At 51.8% G+C, this 27,303-nt stretch overlaps 1 protein-coding gene across 11 annotated transcripts in view; it reads left to right on the top strand.

Moving 5' to 3' along the window:
• The window catches only part of CUX1 (cut like homeobox 1), a 375,717-nt gene that overhangs the window by 270,885 nt on the left and 77,529 nt on the right, over positions 1 to 27,303 (top strand). For 8 of the 11 annotated variants that reach the window (XM_058569067.1, XM_058569066.1, XM_058569065.1 and 5 more), the window contains exons 10-12: positions 9,571 to 9,675; positions 16,016 to 16,204; positions 25,448 to 25,506. In XM_058569067.1, coding sequence (XP_058425050.1) covers positions 9,571 to 9,675; positions 16,016 to 16,204; positions 25,448 to 25,506 — 353 coding nt within the window. The remainder of the gene's footprint in view (positions 1 to 9,570; positions 9,676 to 16,015; positions 16,205 to 25,447; positions 25,507 to 27,303) is intronic. The other 3 variants (XM_058569068.1, XM_058569064.1, XM_058569060.1) reach the window with 1 other exon arrangement.

The following is a 27,303-nucleotide window of genomic DNA, read 5'->3' as shown; positions in this document are numbered from 1 at the left end:
CTGACAGCCCCCTCTTAGCTCACACTTGGTTGTCACAGATGCCTTGCAGAAAGTCCCAGCACAGAAAGTGTCCGGCACAAAACAGGCACACGGTATTGGGTGGCTCCAAATACTCAGCTGCCTGGAAAATTCAGACACTCTGCAGAACCCCTTCCTGCCCCAAGGACTTTGAGAACAGTAAAACATTTTGCTTTCACAGATGGTACTGCTGCTTTGAAAAGAAAGAGGTCCCCCCATTCATTTTCTATATTTTTGGGGAGAAGCAGCCAAAGCTATGATGTGTTTCTCAGCCCCAGAAGGCCACAGGCTGTGGCCTCTCGAAACTCAGTTTTACAGCTGGGCGGCCACAGGCCCAGGAAAGCTTCACAATTTGCCTCAAGTGGCCCAGGCAAGCACAGCCCTCCGTGGGATGGAAATCCTTCTTGGCTCTGTGGTCTCTGCTTGTCACCTTGTGAGAGTTCCACAGGGCACCTGCACCCTGGCTGGTGTTGCTTACCTAGACCTTGGCAGTTGCTCATGAGAGAGCATCCTTGTCTGTTCTTTGGCCAATAAAACGATCCTGAAGTGAGATTGAAGTATAAAAGTCAGTTTATGCATGGGAATGACCATAGGACGTGTGGATTTCGTTTTAAGGAAAAATTTGTGGGTTCAGTGTTGCATACTCAGACTCATCCCTGAGGGTCTTGGCCTGGCCTGTGGAAGGTACTCGGTCGAGATGTGTGGAACGAATCCCCTGAAATGGCTTCATTAGGTATTAGATGTCCTAGTGATGGTAAGAAGAGCTGACAGTTCCTGGGTAATTTATTTGTGCCTGGCTCTGTTCTGAGCCCTTCAAAGGATCTAAGTCACTTAAGCCTCACCGCAGCCCACTGAGTCGGTGATGTTATGGTGCCCATTTTACAGATGAGGAAACTGAGGTCAGTGGCTGGTCAGTTGCAGAGCCAGGACTGGAGCCTGGACTCTTCCCCACGCTTGGAAACGGATGCAGAGCAGGGGCTCACTGTGCCTTTCTTTCCAACCGTCTTGTTTCCCAAATGCACCCATCCACCCAGCTCCTTGCCATGAAGCACTACTTCTGCTTCATCTCACGAAGGTGCTTAAGATGTATTTACCTTAGTCCTGCCCCATATAACGACGTTTAGGTTCGTAGGACGGAGGTCCCGTAAGATCAGTACCATACAGCCTAGGTGTGTGGTAGGCTGTACCATGAGGGTTTGTGTAAGTGCACTCTATGATGCTCGCACAACCACAACATCACCTAACGACACATTTTTCAGGATGCGTCCCCATCGTTAAGCTCCACGTGACTGTATTTGTTAAACTACTTTGCTTGGCCCCTTTGTTTTCAGTCAGCACTGTTCAGCTTTGCAGAGACCTTAACTCAGAAGTGGTTACTGGAAGGAGTTAACCTCTGCGGCAGGATTGTCATTTGCGTTTCTCAGATTTCCACTCAGGACCAACCGTGGGCGTGCCTCCCCTTTTGAAGGCACTTTGGAGTAAGCTCTGGTTTGTTAAATAGACAGCCTTATTCTGTGACAGTCAAGTGCATTGTCCCCGAGGCAGTCCTCAGGTACTAAAGACATTTGGCAGAGTCGATGCACTTCTCAAAGTGCATCGTCCACCTTGGGGGATCTCAGTCCTAGGACACACCAGGCAGGAGGGTGGAGGGCGGTACCATCTCTGAAGTGACACGTGGTTCAGGTCTCAACTTGGTTCTTCTTGGCTGTGTGGCCTTGGACAAATCTCTTAACCACTTATGTTTCTTTAAAAAAAGAAAGGTGAACTTTGTAGACATTGTGCTAAAGGGAAATAAGCCAGTCACAAGAAGACAGAGACTGATTCCACCTGTATGAAGGGCCTAGACTAGTCAGAGTCACAGAGACAGGAAGTAGCATGTGGGGGTGGGGGCGGGGAATGGGGAGTTGTCGTTCAATGGGGACAGAGTTTTGGTTTGGAAGATGAAAACGTTCTGGTGACTGGTTGCACGACAGTGTGAATGTACTTAACACTACTGAACTGTACGCTTAAAGATGGTTAAGATGGTATATTTTATGTTGTATGTATTTTAGCATCATTTAAAAATTTTTTGATTTTTTTTTTTAAATGAAAGAGAAAGAGATGGAGGAAATGATAACCAGTACTTCCTCTGCAAGATTGTTTTGAGGATTAGAGGTAAAATGCCTGGGTAAGAAGTAGGTGCTTAAGTCAGTGTTAGTTCTATAGTTGCTAAGGAAGCGCAGATTTGGTGGGAGAAGTATCAAGTCCCGCCCCAGGAAACCCAGCGTGGCAGGGTGGGGGTCTGGGAGAGTTCTACCCAACAACTCAGGCTGAGTTAATAACCTGATGTGGCTGCCGAAAGAAATTAATGCAACCTCGGGCTACCTTAATAGAAATAGAGTTTCTAGGGTGAAGGAGGTGGTGATTGTGTTCCAGTCTACAGCAGTTAGTCCACGCCCAGGGAGTTATGATTTATCAAGGAAACCACGCTGTCAGAAAAACGGAGATCTAGAGTGCATTCAGGGTCCCCTCGGCCAGGACAGGGAAGGCACCCTCACACAGTAGAAACCAGGAGGTTGGGGGACAGTCCTGATCTTTGGGGGGCAAGGAAAGAAAACAGAGGGACTTGACACCAAGCACCAGAGGAATAATTTCAGGAATTTGGGATGTTAAAAGATTAGAATGTGGAAGGCCTAGGGTGGGGACCTTGTGAATTCTGTCCTTGTAGCTCTCCAGGGCTGGCCAGGGGAAGGAGTCGGCCTTTTTCACGGTGGAGCTCTGAGGCTAGTGGGAGGGAACTTACGCCCAGCGTTGAGCAGCTGGTTCTTGGTTCCTGCTCTCCGGAGGTGCCCAGAGCAGCCTCCAAAGGGAGTGAGCTCCTGTCGCCAGAGCTGAGCAGGCAGATGGGGGTCAGCCCTCGTGAGGGTATGAGATGGGGATCAGGCACAGAGTGGACGGAAAGAGGGGTTGAACTCGATGACTCAGCAGGCCAACAAGGAGAAACGCTCCCCAGTGGACATGCGGAGGGTAGCATTCCAGGCAGGTGCAGAAGGGCATGGTGAGCTCTGGGTGTTCCAGGCCATTCTGTAAAGCTAGAATGCGGAGGTGCAGGGTAGGAGGGTGGGCCCATAGGAGGGGATCTAGCCAGGTTTGGGGACAGCCTCGAATGTGAGGCCCCTGTGTGGAGGACCTCATTCTGAGAACAGCGAAGAATCACAGGCGGGAATGAGGCATCAGACTTTTGTTCTAGAAGGATCACTCTGGCTAAACATTAGAGGATGGATGGGAGTGGGAAGACTGGAAGCCAGGAGAGCAGTAAGCAGCTGTTGTGATAGGTCAGGACTAGGATGAGGTGGTCCCCGTGGAGAGGAGCGGAGGTGGGCTGGGCAGAGGAGGGTGCGAGAGCCGCACACTGGTGCGGACGCAGCCAGACGTCTGGTTTACATGCCCTCCCCGTCAGGGAAAATCCCCAGGAGGAGCCATTTACCAGTTCATCGGCATGTAACATTGTTTTGCACTAGGTTTATAGTCTGAGTGTTCCACTGAGACCCGAAGCTCTGTGTTCTTGCTGAAGTGCTCGTGTTTCTGTTCTTGAGGAGGGGAAGAGCGGTCAGCGGCCGCCGCTTGGGTCCAGGTCCCAGTGACACCTGTGTGTTGAACTTCAAGGCACTCGCGTTAATACTCACTGTCTTAATTGGGGACAGTGAGGGTTCCGAACTTCTGAGACTTGATGGTAAATAAGAAGCCACAACTCGGCACTCTGCAGCCACAGGAAACCCTGGCTGTGGGCTGCTCTGGCTGCGCCATCGCCTGCCCCCCTGTCGGAGCAGCTCTGATTGGAGCTGCCAAAGCACAGCCACAGCAGGGGCGGGAGGAAGGCCTTTCGGTCAGTGGTCCTCCCCCTGCTAACCTGCCTGATTCTTAAGGAGGAGACTGCCTTAGCAGAAGATCCTTCAGGTTGATGTTAAGTTGGAAACCACAGTTTAACTTTAGCAAGGAGGAGAAGCCAAGCATAGAGAAAAATGCAAAGAGCAAAAGGAACTCATGGCAAGGTTTGGCATTTTCTTTGACCAGGGTTCCAGTGGGGCAGAAGGACTGCGTTTGAATCCCACATCTCCCATTTCCCACCCCTGTGGCCTTGAGCAAATCTCCAGTCTCCCAGCGCCTGTTTCCCCGTCTGTAGAGTGAGGGTGATAATCCACATCTGTGAGAGCACCCACTCATCAAAGCCCCCGTTCATTCAACAAATAGTTTTGAGCACCTACTCTGAGCAGGCTCTGCTGGTGTGCGGCCCATCCGTGCTGGCCCTTCATAGGTGCTGAGGAAGTCCTGGTTCCCCTGGCTGAGTCAAGGCGCCCTTTCTGCTGGGTGGGCCACATGCATGCTTCTGGTTCCTCCCCTGGGTCTCCTGGAAACCTTAGTTTCTCTATGCAATAAATTGGGCTCCCAGCCCAGGTCAGGTATGCCAGCAAGGCCTGGAGAGAGCCCCTGGGGCCCCCCATGGGAGGCCTGTGTGGCAGGAGAGGGAGAGATGATTGCTCTTCTGGCTTTCCTAAAATCGTGACTCAGGTTGTGACAAGCAGTGTTTACATGCGTGGGACGGGTGCAGTGCCAGCTTTCAGCCTGGCCAACCTGAGAAAAGAATTCCAAATCCATATGCATCAAGTCCCCAGAAACACAGGCAGCGGGTCTAAACAGGGACTTTGGTCGCCAGCACAGGGCCAGCTTGGGACACATGGCAGTAGATTTCTTGGCAGACCGTTCTGACCTCCCTCCTACAGAATCACTGAACGGGGTTCCCTCTGGGGTCTTCACTGCTCTCTGCAGTTGTGCGTGGGTATTGCTTTGGAAGGATGACCAGAGCCGGCTATGCGCTTTCCAAAGTGATGGAGGCTGTTCCTTTGGAACGCCTGTTTGTTGGTCTCTCTAGTCTTGCTCCTCTTTTCTCTCTCTGTCCAGAGTGCAGGGCCTTGAGGGAGCAGGTTGCCGAGTCATCCCCAAGGAGAGCTTCCCTTCTCCTTGAAGTGGTCCAAACATTGTGTTATTTGTCCTTGAGGAACGTGGTGACCAGAAGAATGACCCCCAAAGATGTCCACGTCCCAATGCCCACAACCTCTGAATATGTTCACTTACCTGGCAAAAAAGAATTCAGGCCGTTAATCAGCTGACCTTGAGATGGGGGATTTCCCAGGATTATGGGGTGGGCCCTGCGTCATCTCCAGGGTCCTCAGATGCAGAGAGGGAGGCAGAAGAGTCAGTGTCAGAGAGATGCGATATGAGAAAGATTTGACTGGCCACTGCTGGCTTTGAAGATGGAGGAAGGGGCCACGAGCCAAGGAATGTGGGAAGCCTTTAAAAGCTGGAAACAGCAAGAAAATAGATTCTCCCTTAGAGCCTCAGAAACGCAGTCCTGCTACACTTTGATCGTAGCCCAGTGAGACCCCTTGCGGACTTCTGGCCTCCAGAACTGTGAGTTAATCGATTTGTATTGTTTTAATTCACTCAATTGGTGGTGATTTTTTTAGCCTTAGGGAAGTCATACAAGGAAGGACTGACTGCCTGCTAACAGACTCGTGTTCCTAGCCTGTCCCACCCTTGGGAAGCTGTGGGTCTACCTGGGGGCACAGCCCACTGCCGGCTCACGTGGCTGCATTGTCACTGGAGGGACTTGTTCATCTCTGGTGTCCCCGAGCCTGGGTTTTCATGGCCTCACATACACAGGGGACAAGAGACAAGGCCTAGGACCAGGTTGGGCAGAAGGCTGGATCAGAGACCCTACCACCATGGTATGAAACCAGGAACGCCAAAGGCTACACCTTCAGTGGGTAAACTGGGGAGAAGCCTGCCCTCCAGGGGCCACGGGGAGGATTCCCTCACGTCGCAGCGTTGGTGCTGGACAGGAAGAAAACACAGCCACCTCTCCATGTATCTGGGCCCGCATTTCGCAGGGGGCTATGACTGGCCTCACCAGCCGCCCCTGGACCTTCCTCCACCCCAGTGACAGCTGCCCCGAGGCTCTGCCTTTGCCTCCTCTGTCTGCCCCACCCAGCCAGGCTTCTCCTCCACTTTGTGTGAACCTGATTTGTCAGACTTGAAGGTCTGGAGATAGCTGTCAGCATCCCGTAGGCACATTCTAATGTGTGCTCCTTGGGGTCTGACATGAGGGGAAAGCATTCCTTCCCTGCCCTTCCCAGGCCTCCCAGGAGTCCTTGAGGAACGCGAGGGTCCCCCTGTGGGCCTTCCTATAAGAGGAGGTGACACGGTGGGCCCACACTTTGGCTGCCCTTCCCGACATGCAAAGCTCACCTGTGACTGTTGTTGGGCCAGCCAGTGTCACATGGATGGGAATCGTCACTGCTGTTTGCTGGCTTGACTTTAACAGAAGAATTCTTGAAACAGTGTTACCAGCTGCTTCCTGCCCTCCAGGTGACTGCTGAGGGAGCTGGAGTTTAACCTGAAGACCAGCTATGGTCTCTAGTAATTTCCCCCGAAAAGTTTTCCATTTCAAGAGGAGGAAAGAGTAATGACCACCCGAGGTAGCACATGTCAGGACCCTTAATAATAATAGTTTACTGGACACCCGTCACCACGTGGTAGGCACCATTAGGCCCTTGGCCCACGTTGTCTGCTTGGTCCTTGTTCATTCTGCGAGGCAGCTGTTTGTATCCTTGTGCTCAGAGTTGCCGCCATAATGCAGGCAACAGCCTCGTCATTCACGTGCCGCCTTCTTTATATTCCCCGTGCTTCCGGCATTTCCTCACTTCTCAAAAAAGTAGAGAGGAAGCAACAGCCAGCAAGAGAAATCTCTCAGGAGAGCCGCTGGGCTTGGCAAGATGCTGTTCTCATCGTGGGGTGGCCGCTGAATCACACGTGGGGCTGCTGCCAGCTGCATGCAGAGCCCTGGCCTTGGTCCCCAGGCTCTGCCTCTGCAGGGACATGGGAGGAGGGAGGGAGCCTGTCAGTGGAAACAGGGCGTTAGGTGTCTCATGGCAGCCACAGGTCTGTCTGGGGGTCCAGATCAGAAAACAGTGCCAGAGCTTTCCACCTCCCATCATTGATTGCAGCGCTAGAAACACAGCTTCATCTGGTTGGCCTGTGGTTATCGGGAAGATGGGACACCCTGGAAATAAGTGATGCACGGCACCGACCCTGCACAGCATCCCTTGCTTTCTGCCTCAGCTGCCAACAGTGGGGCCAAATTTACAGCTACAGAAACTAATTCACCCCAGCTGCATACCAGCGTCCAGTTGCCTCCCTCCTGCAGCTGCTCTCAGGCCTGTTCTTATTTTTAATTATTATGCTTTGTGGAAGTTTAGTGGCGCAAACCACTCTAACTCATTTATTTTGGTTTTGTTTTTGAGGTACTCCGGGTATAAATCCTAGATAAATGATATAAATCCTAAACAATCAAAAAGTGGTGCTGAAGTAACCAAGTCAAGCCAAATGTAATAAAAGGCTGTGGCCACTACGGACAGGCCACAGGGTGACTGTACATGAACTTGGAAACTGAGTAAAGTGCAGAAGCTCTGGAGAAATTATGCAAACCGAGGATGCAGTCAGTAGCAGCTAGATCCCTTTTTCTGTGAGCCCGAGGCCCTTGACAAGACGGCGCTCGGCTCCAAGCGGCCCAAGGCCCGCGGGAGGTCCTGGTGGTGAACCCACTGCTGGGCCCGAGCTCCGGTAGTTCCAGAACACCTCAGAGCCAGTGTTCCCCGGGGGTGGTGACGCTGCCTTGGTGGCTGCTGCCAGAACAGCTGCTCCACCAGGCTACGAAATATTCTTCCTAGTCAAAGACTAGAAATATGTCAGAATACACCTTATTCCTGGCAGAGTCATGGAGATTTTATGCCCGAGGGTTTAGCTGACTAGAAAGAGAAGAGTAAACTTTTCTGAAATAGGACGTGATTATCAGAAAAACTTGGAGTGGCATGTCTGGAAAGAAACTGGGGGAAACCTTTTTCACTGAAGAGGAGACTTTCCTGCAGTTCACGTGAGCTGGAAGTCACCCTGTCAGCTTCGCCACGCCCGTCACATTGCTGCCTCTCCTGACGGGTGCTTCTAGATTCTGTTTGCAGCAGAGAGGGTGGGAGGCGGCTACTTGGGCACAGACAGGCCTGGCCAGGCACCGTGTGATTTAGGTTGAGCGCAATTCCAAGAGCCCCTGGAGAAGCAGTGCGGGCGGCCAGCAGCGCCACCCTGGGCAGGAGGAACTGCTGTCGGAAACATCCTTGTTGGTCTGCAGGCAGAGCAGACAGATTCGCACCGCCGTCATAGCATCACTCAGGCTGCCAAACCCTGCCTCCTACAAGTGGATTGATCAGCGAGAACTGGAGCAGGCTAACTTCTTGTTTCTCTTTTTCAGTTCTTTCTTAGCAATTAGTAGACACACACTGTCACACCACAAAATAAGAACACACCGGAATAGCCCTGCTCACCCGGGCTTTTCTCATTAATCTTTTCTATTAGCGAAATGTAAGTCTGGTGGAAAGAAAAAGCACATTACTTCTCAGTCTGCATGCCCAATGTCAATTAGCTTCGCACCCATCTTAGAGTTTCGTCTCAATCATAATTGTAACATCAGGACAAGCCCATTAATGAAACACTTCCAAATAGTTCTGTGTACAGTGCACCTGTGGGTGTTAGTCCTCGCAAGGTCCCTGAGAGGAAGACTGTTCCATTTTAGAGATGGGAAGGTGGAAGCTTGGTTAGGTCACTTGCCCTGGTCCCTCTGTTCCCAGATGCCCAAGTCCCGCCCACTGCACCACAGTGCCTCCTCGGGTGGCAGGCACTGGAGGGACCGATTCTTGCCATCCATGAGAAATCCTGATTTGCTATCCAGTGGTGTGGGTTTCCTTGTCCAGGAATCACATGCAAATAATGGAGACGTCCCCTGATTTATCTTGCAGCTTCTTCCTGCAGTTGGCCCCGTGCCTCCTCACCCCCCCGCAGGGGCCTGGGCCACCCTCCCACCTCTGGCCCCAGATTGGCCTGGCGGGCTGGAAGTGCCAGCATCAGCATTAGAAACGTTGTTGGGTGAAGAGTTAAATATGTTGAAATAAGCCCGGCCCTCGCAAAAGAAATGGCATTTACACCCTGTACATCTATGGAAATACTTGCTAGAGGAAAACAACCACAGCATTGTGCATGTTTTTAGGAAGAGAATGGCCGGAGTGTCTTTAATTCACTGTTTACCCGTGAGAATTACTCCCAGGAGTAATCCTGCAATAAAATCTTCTTGGTCTATGAGAATAGAAAGAAATTGAATCAAAAGACTCTATTTCCACTTGTATTTATTCAGTCTGGGAAATTCAGTGGGCCGGAGCATTAGTATCAGCAGGGGATTCCTTGCTCCTAGCGTTAAATTACTGTCATAATCGCTCAATTATTTCTTCCTTGTACTGTTTAAAATAAAAATCCATCACATTCTATGTTTTTTTCTAGCATTTATTAGGTTGAGTGTTTAGGAAAATCAATTATAGTCAGTCAGGCATGAATTGATGAATGTTCTTGTAATAATTGTCAGTTGTTAAACTGAATGTGCTTTCTCTTTTCGCCCCTTTTCATTTCCTTCAGAGGGCAGAGGTGGCTCAGAGAGAGGCGGAGACCTTAAGGGAGCAGCTCTCGTCAGCCAACCACTCTCTCCAGCTGGCCTCGCAGATCCAGAAGGCGCCGGACGTGGTGGGTAGCCCGGCCCTACAGGGACTGTCCGCCTCGTGTCTGTACCTCTGTTACAGCTGCTTTCTTCTCTTGCTTTATAGTGTCCCTTTTTGGAGTAATCTTTTAAAAAGTAGTGCTGTCTTGGTGGGGAATGCTTTTAACAATTTGGGGATGGAGCACGTTAGAGTCAAAGGAAGAGCTTTGCTGCTTAGATATCGATGCTCCGTGGTCAGAGTGACGCTCACCCAGTGTAGAGGTGGAGGCATGAGACCCCATCACAAGAGGGTGTCTTCCCGGCCAGGCCTCTGGGGTGGAGACCTGAAACTGGAGCACACGTCTCGGTCCTTTTGCCTTTTGATTTTTCTAAGATTAATAAAAATTGCTCGTGGCCAGGAGTTTCCCAGCTCGATCAAGGCGGCTTTGAACTGTTGGATTCCAGACTCTTTCCTTCATTGCTGTGCAGTGAGGAGCAGCATAGTAGTTAAGACTCTGGATATTGGAGCCAAACCCCTGGGTTCAGACCCCAGCTCTACAGTTTATCAGCTGTGTGACTTTGGGCAAGTGGCTTAACCTCCGTGAGTCTCAGTTTCCTCATCCGTAAAATGGGTTTTTGTGAGGGTTCAGGACATCATTATGAGCGTAGTGCTTAGAGCAAGGCCTGACACATAATCAGTCCTCGGTAAACCTTGGCAGTTACCCTTAGTGTGGTGGCATGATTATCTCTGATCCGGGAACCCCGGCTTTGAAGCTTGACTCCGTCACTAGTTCTCTTACAAACCCCAGGTGGTTAAACTTGCAAGCCCTCAGTTTCCCCATGTGCAGAGTAAGGAGTGACTGATCCTGAGGTCCTTCAGCTCTGACAGCCTGTGATGGGTGAACTGCACTCGTGAGTGTCCTTTTATTTAACGAGGAGTCACAGAGCCCTTGCTGTGTGCCAGGACCCAGAGTGGACCCCGGGAGAGCGAGCAGTCCAGTCGGGACCTGTGCTGTTGCCAGAAGCTCACGTGTCGGCCTGACTGTTGTTCCACCTGACCCCTGAAGTGGGGTATTGTTATTTCTTTATATAGATGAGGAAACAATGCCAGCCCCTCCCCCACAGCACCTGGCCCCAGGGGCCAAGCCAGGACTCAGCTGGGGCCTTCTGCCACCCCCGACCAGGACTTACAGGCTGTTCCCCAGGAATGAATCGAAAGCAAAGTTTTAGTGTTAGGACCCCTTTAAAGAATGGATTTTCTTTTTCTTTCTTTAAATTAACATTAAATAGAGGCCGGCCCGGTGGTGTAGTGGTTAAGTTCGCACGCTCTGCTTCAATGGCCCAGGGTTCACGGGTTCAGATCCCTGGTGTGGACCTACACACCGCTCATCAAGCCATGCTGTGGTGGTGACCCACATACAAAAATAGAGGAAGATTGGCATGGCTGTTAGCTCAGGGACAGTCTTCCTCACCAAAAAAATAATAACAACATTAAATAAAACATAATTTATGTGTTTCAGACTATAGAGAAAAGTTTTTTATTTAAAGAACCATCACAACCTTCATACTTGATGGACTCTGGTATTAATTTTACCTGGAATGTCCCCTTCGCTGTGTCATCGTCCCCTCCTCTGAGTTCACCTGGCCTGGACTCAGCCCTGGAGCAGGAGGAGGGCCTCGGGGATGGAGTCAGTATGGCTTCACCGGCCTCTTGGTTGTTCTTGGTCCTCCGGAGAAAGCCGTCCGTCCTAAAGTGTCTGCACGGGGCTCCTGAGCTCAGTGTTTTGATTGAAAGGGTTTCTGGCACCATCCTGGACTGGAGCAACCAAAACATTTCAGAAGGAAATGAATGTTTTTGCAGGTAGAGTAAGTTGTGGATCCTCGGGGTGCTTAAACACTTCATCATCGGCTAAGTGCAGTGTTTACATGGCACCGGTTCAGTCTTCCAAGAGCCGCCCTGCCTGGGCTCCCTCCGCGTGCATCCCCACATAGTCGGTCAGCTCCAACCCCAGCCCCAGCCCCAGCCAGTCAGGGAGCCACAGAGGAAACTGGGCCAGCAGGAAAACGTCTGTTGGGCTTGGCTGGCAGAACTTGGCAGAGAAACAGTACAGTCTACAGATCCAGCAAAGGCCAAAACCAGTCCGTTGAGTGTCTTAACAGAACCGCCAGTTCTGGAAGGTGAGCTGCCTCTCATCAAGCTCCCGCTCTGCATTAGGGGCCACACTGGGGCTTTATACGGTTATCCCATTTCTGCCTCCTGACACCACAGTCATTAGAGGTAGGTTTGAGCATCGTCATTTTACAGCTAAGGAAACAGGCTCAGAGGAGTTCAGTAATTTGCCTAAGGTCCCACACCTAGAAAATGATCAAGCTGAAATTTGCTCCTAAGTCTGTCCTGCTCCAACGTCCACTCTTTGTCGCCTACATCGAGCCACCCCTCCTTCATGTGCATTAAATGGGACAGGATGTATGCACGTCCTTCGTCACATCTGGCGCACCACACCAGGCCACCTTCTTGAACCTAAACACATCGTAATATCAGAAAATACCCCTCTCTATCTGTCTACCAGGTGAGTCTTTCAAGTGAATACTGGAGAGAACCCAGCCAACTTTGGCCACTTGGTGTTGGCAGGAATAGAGGGGCAAAAAGAAAGGGAAGTAAAACCGAGGCTCCCATTCCCTTGTCTTTCCCCCAGGGGGTAACTAAAAGGAGCACTAGCCCAGACTTGAGGTATGTGTCTCTCAGGCTGGGGTCCTAGGCACACCATCATTTCACAGTTAGGTTCCCTCGTATTGGGTAGCGCTCTTGCGTCTCATTCATATTTAATATGCAAAGGGCTGCAGGACAAGAGAGATCGCTATCTGGCTAACTTCAGCCTCGCCGACTAGTCTTGGTGGGAGGACTCGGTAGACAGTTATGCGATGCGTGATGTTTCACGCGAGCAGGTTGGGAGAGGGGGAGGGACAAAATGTAATGGGATACGGCATCAGTAACTTCTGTTTTTACCTGCATTTTCCCTTTGGAAACACATCCTTTCATTTTCTTACAATGTCTTTAGATGCACAAAGCATTCCCACATAGCCTCTTCTCTCCTCTCCTGAGCCGTGAGCGCCCCCCAGGACACTGCACCCGTGAGGAATGTGGGATGCCCTTAGAGGTCTTGGGAGCCTGGAGCCGTGGGAATGTCCCTGCTGGGACAGACTCTCGGGACCTTGTTCCGGTGCCCACAGGGGCCTCTTGTCAGATTTGGGGAAGTCAGTTTCTGTTCCTTCCTTCAGAGGCTTGTCTGAGCCAGGGTCCTGGCCCTGAACCCCATCAGAATCACCAGGGAGTCCCTGGGCCCTACCCCAGACCCCCTGAACCAGTCTCCAGGGTAGGGCTCAGAACCTGTATATTTCCTAAAGCCCCCAACGATTCAAGTGTGGCTGAGTTGAAGCCCGGACAGACACAGAGGAGCCAGTGGTCCTAGCCCCCCTTTAAATCACGTGTGCCTCCTCACATGCCGCTCTTCTCGCTAATGATCTCAACTGAGACAGAGTCGGCATCTGAACTGCCTGACCCCCAGCTCCTGCAGTTTCAAAGGCCACCCTCCTCTCGGCACATCTGCTTCGTCCACCCTGTTATGTGGCTTCCTTTCCATCTTGTGCCCACGGACCGAGAGGGGCTGCTGCATCACCCAGGCGCAGGCCTCGCCTCCACCTGCAGCCCCTTGATCCCTTCCTGGCCCTTGTCCGTTTCTTCCTTAGTTTCCCATCGTGTCTTCCTCTCGTGTTTGAGATGGGCATGAGCCACCTTTGGACTTGAAGGACAATGGTCTTTTCCCCCTTATTTCCAAGCTCTTGCTGCTTTTGGGTGTATTATCTCATCTCATCTAGTTTATGCAAGACATGAATGATTATTTTCTAACTCTAACCCTAACCCGGGTTCCTGAGGGTTAGCTGATGTGCCCAAGGTCACACGGTCAGCCTGTGGCCAGCCAGACTGGGCCCCAGGAGTGGAGCAGACACTCTCTGGGACGCCCACCCCTAGGTCCCATCATCTCAGCACTGAGAGCTGCTGCTTTCATATATGTTATCTGAACCACTTGTCCCTGACACAGTAACTCAGACTTGCCCATTTAAAACCGCAGCTCACTTTTTGGCTGGTTTTAGAGACTCTTTCCCTAAGAGCACTTTAAACAGTTTTTATGGCTGGCATCCCTCAGGTAGGAAGATTGATGAAATGAGTTAAATTAGATAACGTGGCTCAGTCTATACCCACCCTGAGACCAACCTCCAGGGTATCCTCTGCATCATGTTCCCTTCCCGCTCCCCCAGGCCTGCCGCCACAAGTCCAGGCCCCTCTGGGCGCCCTTCCGAGCGTTCACCGTCAGGTGCCAACGTGCCAGCTCCTTTTCGAGCTGGGCTCTCAGTGTCGGCCACTCCTTCGTCATGCCCTGCTCCCTGCCCCTTCCAACCTCTGTGCCCACCTGTCCTGTCCCCACCCCGATATGGAACCCCTCTTCCTTCTGACGAGATCCACCAGCCCTTTGCTGCTGTGTTGCTCTCTCCCTCCTCACGGCCCAGCCGCGCCTGCCTCTCTCACTGCCCTCTGGAGCCCCTGGGCACACTCGTCTCAGGTCCCCGTGACTCCTGACCTGGGTCCCGGCCAGTGTTGGGACCGAGGGCCGTGCTTCCCAAACTCTCTGTGATGAAGGACAATTTTGTTTTGATTTTTTAGTTTCTAATCTGTTGCAGACTGGTAGTTTTATAAAAGACAATAAAAAACGTCACAGCAGTGTTGAATTGCCATAAAAATTTCTAAACACTTACTCTCAACTTCTGTACTTGTCTCACTGTGTGCCAGCCACGGTTTGGGAATTGGCACCAGTCCGTGGAGCCCACTCTGAACAGAACAGTTGTGGACAGCATGTGCCTTTTACATAAGCCACCAGGAAGATGCTCACTGGGGCCGCAGGGCCACGTGCAGATCTGCCAGAAGTCAGGAGAAACGAAGAACTGATTTTACAATATTATACAAATCAAAGAAGCAGAAAGGAGTCTCTTCTTTGCACAGCAAAACTTTACATTCTTAAATGGCAAAGGCCTTAATTTCCCAGGAGGGAGATGTGAAAAGTTATTGCCCTGGGTGACTGGTCTCCCCAGTGTGAAAACCCCATGACAAGCACATCGTGCATGGAATGGCACGGCTGCACCTGCCAACTAGGGCTGCAGCTGGCATGCTTTCCCACCCCAGTATAGGCAAGATCCAGACGTGAAGCGGGGCAGTTCTGGGCTGGGGGATGACAGCAAGGAGGTGGCGTTCTGCACTGCAGCGTGAGCTGCCCCCAGGTCTCTGCTGTCACAGAGACCCGTACAGTCCTGTCCTCCCCATCCCCTTTGGTCATCCCCAGAAGAGCATCCGCCTGGCAGAAAAGCTTCCAGAATTGTTCAGGAGCCATAATTACTTTTAAAACTTGAAAAAAGTACTGCTTTAGTCCTTGGGAAGTAGAATTATGGATTTGACTTTTCCTTTTTTTTTTTTAAAACCTTTTCCCCTGTTTTGCATATTTTCCAAAATGAGCAAATGTGGTGGGTGGGAGTAAGTTTTTAAAAACATCAGCTATCGTAAGAGTTCCTAAGCAAAGGAGCCCCAAATATGCATCTTCACATTTTTTAACTCTTTTTTTAAAACGTTGACTCTGAGAATCAGTTTGTCAAACAACACCTCAGCGTCTAGATAACTTAGTCATGAATCAAAAGGACATAAATCTCATCTTGTGTTAGAAAATCCGAATGCTTCGGAACGTTCCAGGCGCCCTCCTCAGAGCCTTCCTGTCTAGCGTTCCCCTGGCTGGAGCACTGGTCTTCCAGCCATCAGCAGGGCCCTCTCTGTCACCTCCTTCAGATCTTTGCTCAAATGTCACTGTCTCAATAAGGCTTTTCCTGACCATCTTATTAAAAACCCTGACTACCCCTCCCGAGTCTGACCCTACGCCCCCTCCCTACCTCAGTTTTTCCGTGGCACTTACTACTGTCCAACACACTTCATCCTGCTAATGAAGGTGTTTAATGCGCCTCACCCACCCCGCCCCATCGCCCCACCTGGCAGCCCTGTGAAGACAGAGACTCTGCCCTTCTGTTCACTGCTGCGTGCCTGGTACAGGTGGGTACTCAGTAAATGCCAGTGGAATGGACAAATCCAGGTGGCAGCCCACCGTGCAGATAGGAAGGCAACGTGGGAAGGGCAGTCAGCAGTCCGGGCCCAGCAGAGGCAGGAGGTGATGTCTTCCCAGGGGCTCGCCGTCCGCATCCTCCCGTCTGCGTGCTTCGGCCTCCGTCGCCGGCACAGATGACCCTGCGCCTGCCCAAGGCCGGTGCCGTTTGTCATTCCTCTCTCCTCCGCAGGAGCAGGCCATAGAGGTGCTGACCCGCTCCAGCCTGGAAGTTGAGTTGGCCGCCAAAGAGCGGGAGATCGCGCAGCTGGTGGAGGACGTGCAGAGACTCCAGGCCAGCCTCAGCAAGCTGCGCGAGAACTCGGCCAGCCAGATCTCCCAGCTCGAGCAGCAGCTGAGTGCCAAGAACAGCACCCTCAAAGTAAGGGCGCCCAGGGGGCCTCCCGGCCGAGGGAGGGCTGGGCATGCACGCACACCTTCTGCCTTCCTCCGCACGTGGCCCTGGAGGGAGCCCGGGGTCGCCTGGCCTGGTGGTTCTGGCTCCCCACTAACACCCTGAGCTCTTCAGTGGGTCACGCCTGCCCTGTGACCATGGCAGGAGGCCTCATCTCGGAAGCGGCCTTATTTGCCCTGCCTCAGCCATTGCATAAGTGTATCTCATTTTTCTGGTCTGCAAAGGTAGTGGTTAAAATTCATTCTCCTTTAAAAGCCAATGTGACTTCTTGGGTTTTTCTCAGCCTGAGCTCCAGCCATCAACAAAAGTTTTTCCGTCCGGTGAGAGCAGTCTAAGGAGGCCTGGGGTTCCCCTGGACGCATCACCCAGAAGCGTGGTGTGTAAGCTCCCTCATAGCTCTTTCTTGGAGGGCGTCATGTCTGGAATTGACTACAAATAGGGCAACCTTGAACCTCTGTGGGGGAACTAGAAGCAGAGTCCTGGAGCCCAAGGCAGAGAGACGGACTTGAACACCAGGTCTGGCCTGGACGGCACTTTCCTCCCGATCAGCCATCCCTCACGTGCAGCACTGGGTAGAAACCCGCATCCTTGGTGCCCGCCCACCCACGGCCCTGTGTCACCACCTGAGAACTCAGAGCATGCCAGTGCTCGGCCTGGGGAGGCTGTGTGTTTCTTGTGTGTCAAGACATGCACTGAGGGCACGTCTGCCCCACGCCCCGTGGGCGGTGGTTGTCAAGGTCACAGGCCATCTCTATAGATGTACCTTCAGTCTAACTCTGCTGGCCTTGCCTGGATTTTGGAGGAGGCCTCCAGCAGGAGGACCCAGTGTGCTGAAACTGGGACTCTTCCTGTGCCCAAAGGAAATGAAAGTCAAGACATGCACTGAGGGCACGTCTGCCCCACGCCCCGTGGGCGGTGCTCCCTGGTTGCAGGGACATTTTTGTCCCTCGGGCCTGTGCTGCACACGAGCAGCCCAATGCATGGTGTTGCTTTCAGCATGGGGGCCCGCACCGTTAGCCTCTTACCTCCCGGACAGAGTCGTCGGCAGCCTTACCAAAAGATGATTCTTCTTGGGGTTTCTCATAAATTTGTATCACAAATTCAGAATCCAAACATTGTTCATTATTATTTTTAAAAAATTATACTTTATTTAAAGTATTCGCAAGTAGTCGAAGTTAGCATAATTTGAAGATAGTGCTGAGACCCTAGATTCATAGTATGTCAGAGCCAGATGGGACTGCTTGGAGGCATCTTATTTGATGATAAAGAGACAGGACCAGCGAGGGCATGGGGCCAGCTCCTAGGCCAGACTTGCCCCGGCTCTGCCGTCTCTCCCCAGCCCGAGCCATGTCCGCTCAGGCCACCTCCTGCCCCTGCTCAGTGTCCATTTGTGGAGCGTGTGAATGAGTGAGTGACTAACTGCCAAGCATATCACTGTATGCTAAATAAACTGGATCAAGGTTAGGTGTAAAAGTGTCAGGACAACTTTTTCTTATAAAAAGTAATCCTAGAATGTAGTTAGGCCCATTTTGATGAAAAACTGTAGAGATTTTTCTTCTCGCCACCTGACTGTGTTTCTGACCCAGAGTTGAGTTTCCAGGAGGTCCGTCCTCTTGGCAGCTCGCTGTCCTGACCTTGCTGGCGCCGGTGCACGCACAGCTCTCCCTCGCCATTTCTTCTCTGCCTCTTTGGGATGGATGGTGGATTTCGTCCGCCGTCTGAGAAACTGCCTGGTGCCTGGGCCCCTCTGAGGAGGCAGTCCTGCAGCTGGGGAGGTGGTTGAGACCTGGTCACATTTGTCATCAACCGTGGCATTTATTTCTCCAGTTTTGTAATCTCTCGTCAGCCTGCCCAGTGGGTACCAGTACTCATTTTATATTTCTAAATTAAATCTAATTTGCTCATGGGATAGCCATTTTTGACCCTACCCATGGCATTATTATTAGATAATTTGCCTCTCTCTCCTTCGTTACATTTAAAGGGTACAACTCAACTGCATTCTGCATCTGACTACTTGAGAGGGAGGTTGCAGACCTTCCATTTTTTATTATAGAGCAATTTCTTCTAAATCTGTTAAGGTTTTAATGTTTGCCTTCACAAAAAATGAAACGCAGTTGCACAAATTAATGTTCTTTATCCGTATCTGGGGGGAATTCTTTAATACTGTGCAGTTAATGAAACAATTCGGCAATACTTCTTCCGAAATTATTGCTCCCTTATCTTCATCTGATCTAATAATCAAAACATATCCTCTAGTAACAAGACTTCTCTGATTTTAATTATCTTAACCTCTTGTCGCCAGGAGTGAAGATCTCCCCAATATCAAACCCACAAGACATTAGCCTTCCCTAAGCGAGCCCATCTCCCTCCGTCACCCAAAGGAATAAGGTTAATTGAATGAGGTACTTTCCCAGGGCTTTTTTTTCCCTAATGTGTATAATTTGTAGTCTCAAATCTAAACTAAGCAGCAATGCAATTGTTAGGAAAATATTCTATGAATGAGACCTGTCACATTGGCAACCTGATGCTTTGATGACGGGGTCTCTGCCCCAGCGGTGCTGGCCACTCCCTTCTCCCACCTTTTCCCCCCTCAGGCTTTTCCTTCTTGGATCATCTTGTTTAGCTTTGGGGGACTCTGGGACACACTGTGTGGGACTTGAATTGGGATTGCTGTTTGAGGATGCTGCAGCTTCCTGCCCGTCTCTCAGCATCTAGGCATTGTGGGTAGTTTTTGCCCTGAACATTTGACAGTGGTCTTTGACAAATGCTAATGTGCTTGATGAGACTCCCTGATGGGGCGGGGGTGGGGGGTTGGTCTCACAAGGACAGAAGGCAAAATGGGCAGAACCTTCAGTCTTGAGCTCGTGGGGGTGTTCTCCACTCTGGTGGGACACTCTGTAATGGATTATATTTGGGGACCAATTGGTTTGCTTTCTCTAGCGCCTTGAAAGTCTCCATCTCTTTGCAACTAATATTTCTTCGCTCCGCTGAGACGTCTGATTTGTAATTCTGTGAGAATATATCGACAGCTAGATGTTCACCAGTCTTGCTCTCCCCATGGTCTAGTTTTTCAAGCCAAGTTCACCATAAACACGTCACTGTCCGCACACAGTGGTGCATCCTCTAACCTTTAAATAGACATCGAAACAGACTCAGAAGTGGGAGATGTTTCTTCCTGCCTAATCTGACAAGTGCTCAAGCACGGTGCCACTTGTAAAGGATAATTCTGTATTCCCAATGTATGAAGTAACCCAACTGCCATGACAAGGCTGCTCTTTCTGATAACCCGCTGTTCTGTGGTCTTCTGTTGGAACTCTTGAATACAGAGGCAGTATAATTAGGTGGTCACCTGCATAACGCTCACTATAGCACAGAAAATAATGCTACCAATAGCTGCAATTTAAAATGGTTATTTATAAGAAAAGCTAGCTAAAAGAATGCCAGTCTCCCATAGGGAGAAATTATATTTTCTAATGATATGCTTTAAAGATCAGTACTTCCCTCTGGGTGGGTGGGCAGGGGTTACAATCATCTGGGGGACTTTCTCCAAGCTGCCCATGCCTCTCCACCCTCTGCACCCCTCATCCCTCCTCCTGAGGTTCTGACAGGTCCTGTGAGCCACGCTGTGTCCCTCAGAGGGCTGGGACAGGAAAAAAGACTGATAACGGCTTCTCCAGACTCGTTCAGTGCCTTTCATTCTGGACTCTGCCTCTTTGGTTTCAGAAGTGCCCTTGGCCAGCAGTGGGTTTGCTCCACGCTGAGGCTGCCCTCCATCAGGTTTTAACGAGCATCTCATCAACGGCTCAGTGTGTACAGCTCTAACATCCGCCTCCCATTTGACTCCCCAGGCTGAGGTTGGGAGAGGCCAGGCCCCGCAGTGTCCAGCGTGTGGCTCTAGGGGGGAGGCCCCGTGCATGTCCCTCTACTGCACCCACCCTTCTGCCACGAAGGGAGACATACTCTGGATGGCACGAGGGAGTTCTAACATCAAACATCCCATTAACAGAGAGCCCGGGGGCTGAGCCTCCCAGAGCCTGGTCCTGGCTGAGTCCTGAAGGCCCTGTGAGCACAGACTTGAGGAGAGGGAGGGCGAAGGTGCCCCGGATACGGGAAACAGACAGATCTGCCCAGCAGGGGTGGAGAGACACTGGAGGCAGTCTCAGACAAACCGAGGCCTCGAGGTCCATATTGGGGTTGAGGTGGGAGCCTGGGGTCACAAGTGTGTTCCTATAAAATTGTTGCAAACCAGGGGGTATTACTGGAACTGCTTGGGGGCTAATTCTTTGTGGGAGTCTGTAAGGAATCCTCTTGGAAAGAAACATTTGATGAGTAAACCCAGATATCTCACCTGCAGACAGTCCCCAGCTTGCGGCACACTTAGCTGACCATGATGTGTGATGTCCAGGTGGCCTAAACACTGAGCCAGGACCCTCCCAGTCTGGGATGGCAGCATCCTGTGGGAAGGAGTTGGCTCCCATCCACCCGTGCTTGGGTCACACCTGGACCACAGCTCGGGGAAGTTGGAGGTGACCTATGATGGGGTGGCCATACAAGGGCTCCTCCTCTTCTGTCCAGAGCCACTTGTCTTCTGCCCTTCGATGTAACTGTCACTCCCCACCTGCCCCCATCTGGCCTCGGGGTTTTCCTCTTTTTGTCTCATGTTCTCAGCATTTCTATAGTGCGTGCACAGCACCCACCGGGCATCCTTGGGCTTCTTCCCCATGCCCAGCATCAGGAGATCCCAAATTTACATAATTGCTACGTCTCACCCAGGAACCGTGGAGACCGGAGGGGGTGCTCGTTCAGGTGGAAAGAAGGTACATGCTGCCTGGCCCGGACCCCAGAGATGCAGTGTCACCCTAGGGGGCTGTGCCTCCTGGACCAGGGAGCCCACTCACACTCAGTTATGACGAGAGGCCCCTCAGCCCAGGGGTCCACGTGAGGACAAGGAGTCACTCACTGACACTCCTAGCCTGAGCTGTCCATCTTCAGACAGACTAATGAAAGCCTGGCTCTGATCATCCTGGAGGAAAAAGACGGAGCCGTCTCCAGACTATAACACGGTTGCCTGTCTGGCCCACAGTCCATTTTGTGGCAAAGAGGTCTTGCTGCCTTGAACACGAGCTGTGAGACCTGGGAGACAAGGCCTCTCCAAGGGTCTTTGCAGTAGTCTCCTATACCAGAGGTCCCTTAAGCTGGTGGTCCTAGAGCACGGAGTGTCCTATGTTATAACTTGACTAAGATATAGTGCCTACCTCGCACACCAAAATACTTGCATTTTTAATTAAATTTCATTATTATGTGAGTGTTAGCCAGGATTTTAAGAACTTCATATAGATAATTCTTCCAGCAATTCAAGAAACATTTGATGGGCGCTACCAAGTTCCCAGAACCATGTGTGTGCTCTGTATTACTACATGTATGTGCCCTATATTATTATATGTATGTGCCCTATATCATAAAACAACAATGTTTGAGGGCACTTGGCAGCCTGCACTTGCTCATCCTACATCTCCTCACCCTTCTGCTTTGAAAACCCTTATTCTTAACTCTCCCCATTTTCCAGATGAGAAGCATGAGGCCCAACAGGCTAAGTCCATCTCCCAAGGTCACGCTCAGGCAGCCCATCTCTGACACTTGACCTTCTCTCACCTCTCTGTCTAAAGCCGTGTGTGTTCCTTGGACAAGGACCTTTTCAGGAAAATAACCCGGTTCCCAGATTTTGTATTCATGGCCCTGGGTGTGGGACTGCCTCTCCTGCCATCAGCACTTAGCAGCCAGAGCTGCTCCAGGCATCTGCGCTCCTTCCCCATGGATCTGCCACAGAGCAGCAGGGACACTGGGCAATGACAACTGGGATGTGGAATACTTCGTAACGGAGCCCCTGGATTCAGAAGCACAGAGTCTCTTCAGAAACAATTTCGTCATACTCGGTACCACCCACCAGGGATAAGTCATAATAACTACAGTAACAATAATAACCACCATTATGGAGTTCTGTACCGTGTGCCAGGCACCAGGCTAGGCATTTAATATCATTTCATTTAATCCTCATGAAAGCACTGTACCATATGTACCATTATCCCCATTTTATAGATGAAGAAACTGAGGCCTAGAGAAGTTAAATGTCTTATTCAAGGTCACCCTGCAGCTAAGAGGCAGAGCCAGGCCCTGGCCCCAGTCGGTCGGGCTCCAGAGCGCAACCTGGCCGCGGGCTCCTGGCTTGGCCTCAGCACACCAGTGTTTCACTTGCTCCCGGAATTGCTGCAGGCGTGGGGTTGGCCTCAGCTCTGACAGGGTCTGATTGTAGAACTCAGTAATTTTTTCCTTCTTTGGGCAGACATACAGATGCTCTGCAAAAGTGTTGTGGTAATTAAGTAAGGTAGTGTATGGGATGTAGAACCGAGGCCCGCCCATTGAGCGTTAGCGAAATCTGAGAGAAGAGTATTTATCCAGAAAGAACGACAGACCAGAACACCGTTGCCTTTTCTAGATGGAGAGTCTCTGAAAGGAGACTTTCTGGGGACCCAGCTGGGAGTTTCTGGTCACAGAACCGAGCAGAGGACGGTTGGTCTTTTTTCCATGGTGGGCATTTTCAGTATCAGAGGCCGGTGTTTGTTTGGCCCCACGCTGTGTGCTTCCTGCGCCTTGCCTGCCACCACAGTGTGGTTCTGAGACGTGGTGCTCCGTGAAGACCTTGGAGAAGACGGGAAATGGTGCTCACAGATCAGGACAAACTTTGTCAGGCAGCCCCTGCCAGGCCTCCGTCCAGCTGTCTGCCCAACGAGACAGAAACGTCGTCCGAGGTTTATAGAGTGGTGCTGGGTTCTTAATTAAGCTGCCTCAGGGAGGTGGCAGAAATTTCAGTGGAAGCTGTTCAGTTCTCCGTGAAAACTGTCTTATCCAACTAGATTCACAGACTCCAGTCCTCAAACCTGATCAGGGCCGGTCATAGGTCTGCAAAGAAGACCCGTTGCTGTGCCCTCAGGGAGACCATGCTGGGACTTGGCGGTGATAGTGGCCCCCCTCAAAGGCCCAGAGCTGCCAGCATCTGCACGGGGTCCTTGTCTTGTGGCCGTTAGCTCAAGCCTTAAAAGTCATTGCTGCTATTCCCGTTTTACAGATGAGAAGTGTATTAACGTGCCCAAAGGTACCCAGCTTGTAAGTGACAGAGCTGACTCCAGGTCCGGTGCCATGCCAGGGTCTGAGGGGCCCTGTGTGTCCCCTCACTGCCCTTCTGCCTGTCTTTCTCCTATTCTCTGAACACAGCCAAGTGTTATGCACATTCTGTGTCCAGCGTTAGTGAATTCCTCAATCTGAACGGTGCTCTGCGTCCCAGCAGCAGCGGATAATCTTTTGTTGGGACGACTGGCACAGTAGTGCCTCCTGCTATTCGACTATAGGGAGAAGAATGAAATAACGCATCTTCATGAGCACCTTCTGAGAATCTTTTGTCGGAAAACGAGCTCATGCCCTGTTTGGTTATGGTGAGAAACCATTATAATATAGAAAGTTGGCAAAAGGTCTTAAAAAGGAACTAAGGCAGAGCAGTTTTACGCAGTGGAAAAGACACAGACAGGAAACTGCCAGCTAAGGCAATAGGAAGCGATGGTCTAAATGAGTCTTGGTTACAGCACACCTGAATTCTTGCAACAGCGGGCGGGCTAGGGTTCAGGTGAGCCTCGAGGCTGATGGCCAGATGGGCGTCTCCTCCCCAAACTCTAGAATGTTCTCAGTTGACTTTAAACTGTGATCATAGTTGTGGCTGGTCAAGCAGAACCTAAAAAGGCAACCAGAAGCCCTGTAGATGGGAGGGTGCGTTGATCCAGGCGCTGGAATTTGTTCACTCCGGGCTCGGAAACGCACTAAATCATCAGGACCAAACCCTCCTCGACCCCTGCCTGGCTGGGTCTTTGTGTTTTATGTTCTGCTGCCTCATTTCTTCCTCTGGGGCGGTCAAAAGCAAAGCTAGTCCAAAACACCTTCCTGGAGGGAAGCACCCTCTGCTGACCACCCTACACCCAAGGCCCTTCCTGGCAGGAGAGCCCCGCAGAGCCCTGGGCAGAAATAGCCACATGAGCGCCGAGTGAGCTCACAGACTTGAACGGAGCACATCAGCGTATCACGCCTGAGGAATGGCTGGCACGCCCCTGGGCCTCTGGGCCCTGCCAGGGCTGCATGGGCCAGAGCCCCTCGCCCTCCCTCTTAAAAAGCCAACTGGCCCTGCTGTGGCCCTGCTGGCCAGGGCACCCTGGGAGGGCACTCGCCGTGGGACTCGGATGACTGCCTGCCGGGGAAGCCACTGACTATCAGCTGCTGGGCCTCCACTCCTGAAATCCCCACATCTAGGGGATCCGAAAGTGCCAGTGCTTTTTCCTGATGCCGACCTCAACAGCAGAGGGACTCGTAGCTCTTGTTGGCAGTGTCCCGCCGAGGTGCTGACAACCGACTACAGGCGTCAGCTAGCCTAACAGGTTTTGCGAAGCTTTAAAACACTGAGAGAGCTTCTCTTCATTCTGTTTGCCATTTCATGATATTTCATACAAAATGGCATTTTTTTCCTTGTTCTGTTTTCCACTTTTGTAAAGCTTTTTCCTTCTTTCCTAAGTTTTATGTTACAACCTTATGTTGCCGTGTGTGTGCACGAGAGTGTGCATGCGTGTGTGCATTCATGCCGTGCCAACTCACACACACACACTCACAACAGACCAGAAGAGTGAAGGACAACAGACAACACGTCACGTTGTCACCTTTCATTTGTACGTGTTTGCATTCCCTCTCGGGACGGCGGGATGTTTTACAGGGAGTGTAGTCAGTGAAGTCTGTCTTAGTCCTGTCATGACAGAATATCACAGACTTATAAAGAACAGACATTCGTTTCTCAGTTCTGGAGGCTGGGAAGCCCAAGATCAAGCCCTGGCAAATTTGGTGGCTGGTGAGGGCCTGCCTCCTGATTCACAGACAACCCTCTTCTCGCTGTGTCCTCACAGGGCAGAAGGGACAAGGGAGCTCCCTGGGGCCTCTTAGAAGGGCACTAATCCCATTCAGGAGGGCTCCACCTTTTTGACCTAATCACCTCCCAAGGGCCCACCTCCTGATACCATCACACTGGGGGTTAGAACCCCCACAGATGAATGTGGGGGACGCAGACATTCAGGCCGTTTACCTATTTCAGATGTGGCCACTAATGAAATTCCTCTCTGCTTTCAGCAACTGGAAGAAAAGCTCAAAGGACAGGCTGACTATGAGGAGGTGAAGAAAGAGCTCAAGTAAGTGTGGCGGTGCCGGCCCGGCCCTCACAGCCGGGGCTCATGGGGCATGTTTGCTGAGGGGACAGCGCAGGGCCTTGTGCTCGGCCCCAGGGGACGCTCCGCCACCAGGCCATGTCCTGAGCTGCCCAGTGCGTTGGGTGTGTGCACTCAGGCCTGTGCCGGAATTCTGTGGACTTTTTTATCCAATTTGGTACATTTGAAGTACGCCAATATGCACGAAATCGGGAGACATTGCCATTATGGAAATTATAAAACCTGAGCTTGTTTTTCAGCTGTAAATTCTCCAAAGGGAAGCAGAGCAGAGCATGGGACTGTTTTCCAATTGAAGGAGTGTGTGTGGCCTCTCTCTCCTCTGGCTGCCTGGACTCCAGGACTTTTTCTCCCAACTGCCAGTTCCCCATCCGAGAGACAGCCGCCGAGAGGTTGTTGTGCCTTCAGTGCTAATGCTCACATTCTCGGGCTTACAAGGTCCCTCCTCAGGCTCCACCGCCCAGCCTGGCCCTCCCGCCTAAAACTCCTTCCCCCAGCCTGCCCTGGGACCTCCTGGAGCTCCCAGACCCTGGTCCCTACCTGTCTCCAAGTCCAGCACTCTCTGAGCTCATGACCTCCTCCCCCCACCTGGAGCTCCTGGGCAGACCTCACAGTGCACAGGCCCCGTTATCCTCCTACCTCCTCTGGCGGGGTCTCACCCTGGGCTTCCCCCTCTTCCACAGCCAGGTTATGAAACAGTGCTCCCTGCAGGCCATGTTCTCCACTGCTACCTGCCGGCTCTGTGCTTCCTGCGGGCCCTTCTGCACCTGCAGTGTGCTTTTCTGCCCCTAGCTGAGTCCTAACCCCTCAGCAGATGCCCTGGTGCCCTGCCTTAGGGAGGAGACAGTCACGTCCCCTGGCTCCCCTTTGCCTGGAAATCGCTCCTCTGGTCGCGGCTTCTCTCTCCTGTCTCTCCAGGCCGACCCCCTCGCCTGGACCTTGAGTCCCTTCCTTCCTACTCCTCCCTGCTATTCCATCGGCTCCTTTCTTTCTTGCTGACATTTTTAATTTCTCCTTTTAAAATAAGCCTACACCCACTCGCCATGCTATCTTTATATTCTTAATTCCATTCCCTCGGGTTTGCTGAAAAAGCCCATCGGAAGGCCTCTTCGACCTTCTCCCTGCCACGTCCAGTAGCCATCCCTTGGTCGTCACCTTCTCCAGCCTCCCTGGCGAAGTGGCTCCCCTCAGTCCTGGGCCCACTGTGATCGCTCCCCAAGCATCTCACCCCCTCTGGCCACAGGCAGCCCTGCCAGGACCTCCTTGGATGACCCCTAAACCTCTCAGCAGGTCCAGCCTCCTCAAGCTCTGTACTCCCCCCATTTCCTACTTAGGGGTGTGTATCTGTGCCTGCTTGACCCTCAGTGCCTGCCCCCTGTGCTAGTCTGTCCTTCCTCTCCCTATTCTAACCCCCTCAAAAGAAAAAAAATGTGCACCTTCTGCTAGTGTTAAATCAGAGAAGCGTGAAGGCCTTCGCCCAGGCCCCCTCCCGTCCCAGGCTGAAGTCAGTCCCGTGCCTCCTCTGAGCTCACCTCCGGTCCCCCAGAACCAAGACTTCTTGACTTGGCCCTGCAACATGTGCCTCGTCTGTTCCCTCCTGCCCTCCTGCTGGCCCAGCTTCTTGCTGGCCCACGCCCTCCTCCCAGAACAGGGCCTTTCTGTTTCATCTGCACCGCAGCCCCCACCACAACGTAGTGTCTAAAAGCGCCACTTGGGTGGCTTTTCTGATAAAATGTGTCCCTGGCCTCCTCCTTCCTAGTGATC

This window comes from Diceros bicornis, chromosome 26 (genome assembly GCF_020826845.1).
Source record: "Diceros bicornis minor isolate mBicDic1 chromosome 26, mDicBic1.mat.cur, whole genome shotgun sequence".
Lineage (NCBI taxonomy): Eukaryota > Metazoa > Chordata > Mammalia > Perissodactyla > Rhinocerotidae > Diceros > Diceros bicornis.
The sequence above is the reverse complement of the archived record's forward strand: the minus strand, read 5'-3'. Positions and strand labels throughout refer to the sequence as shown.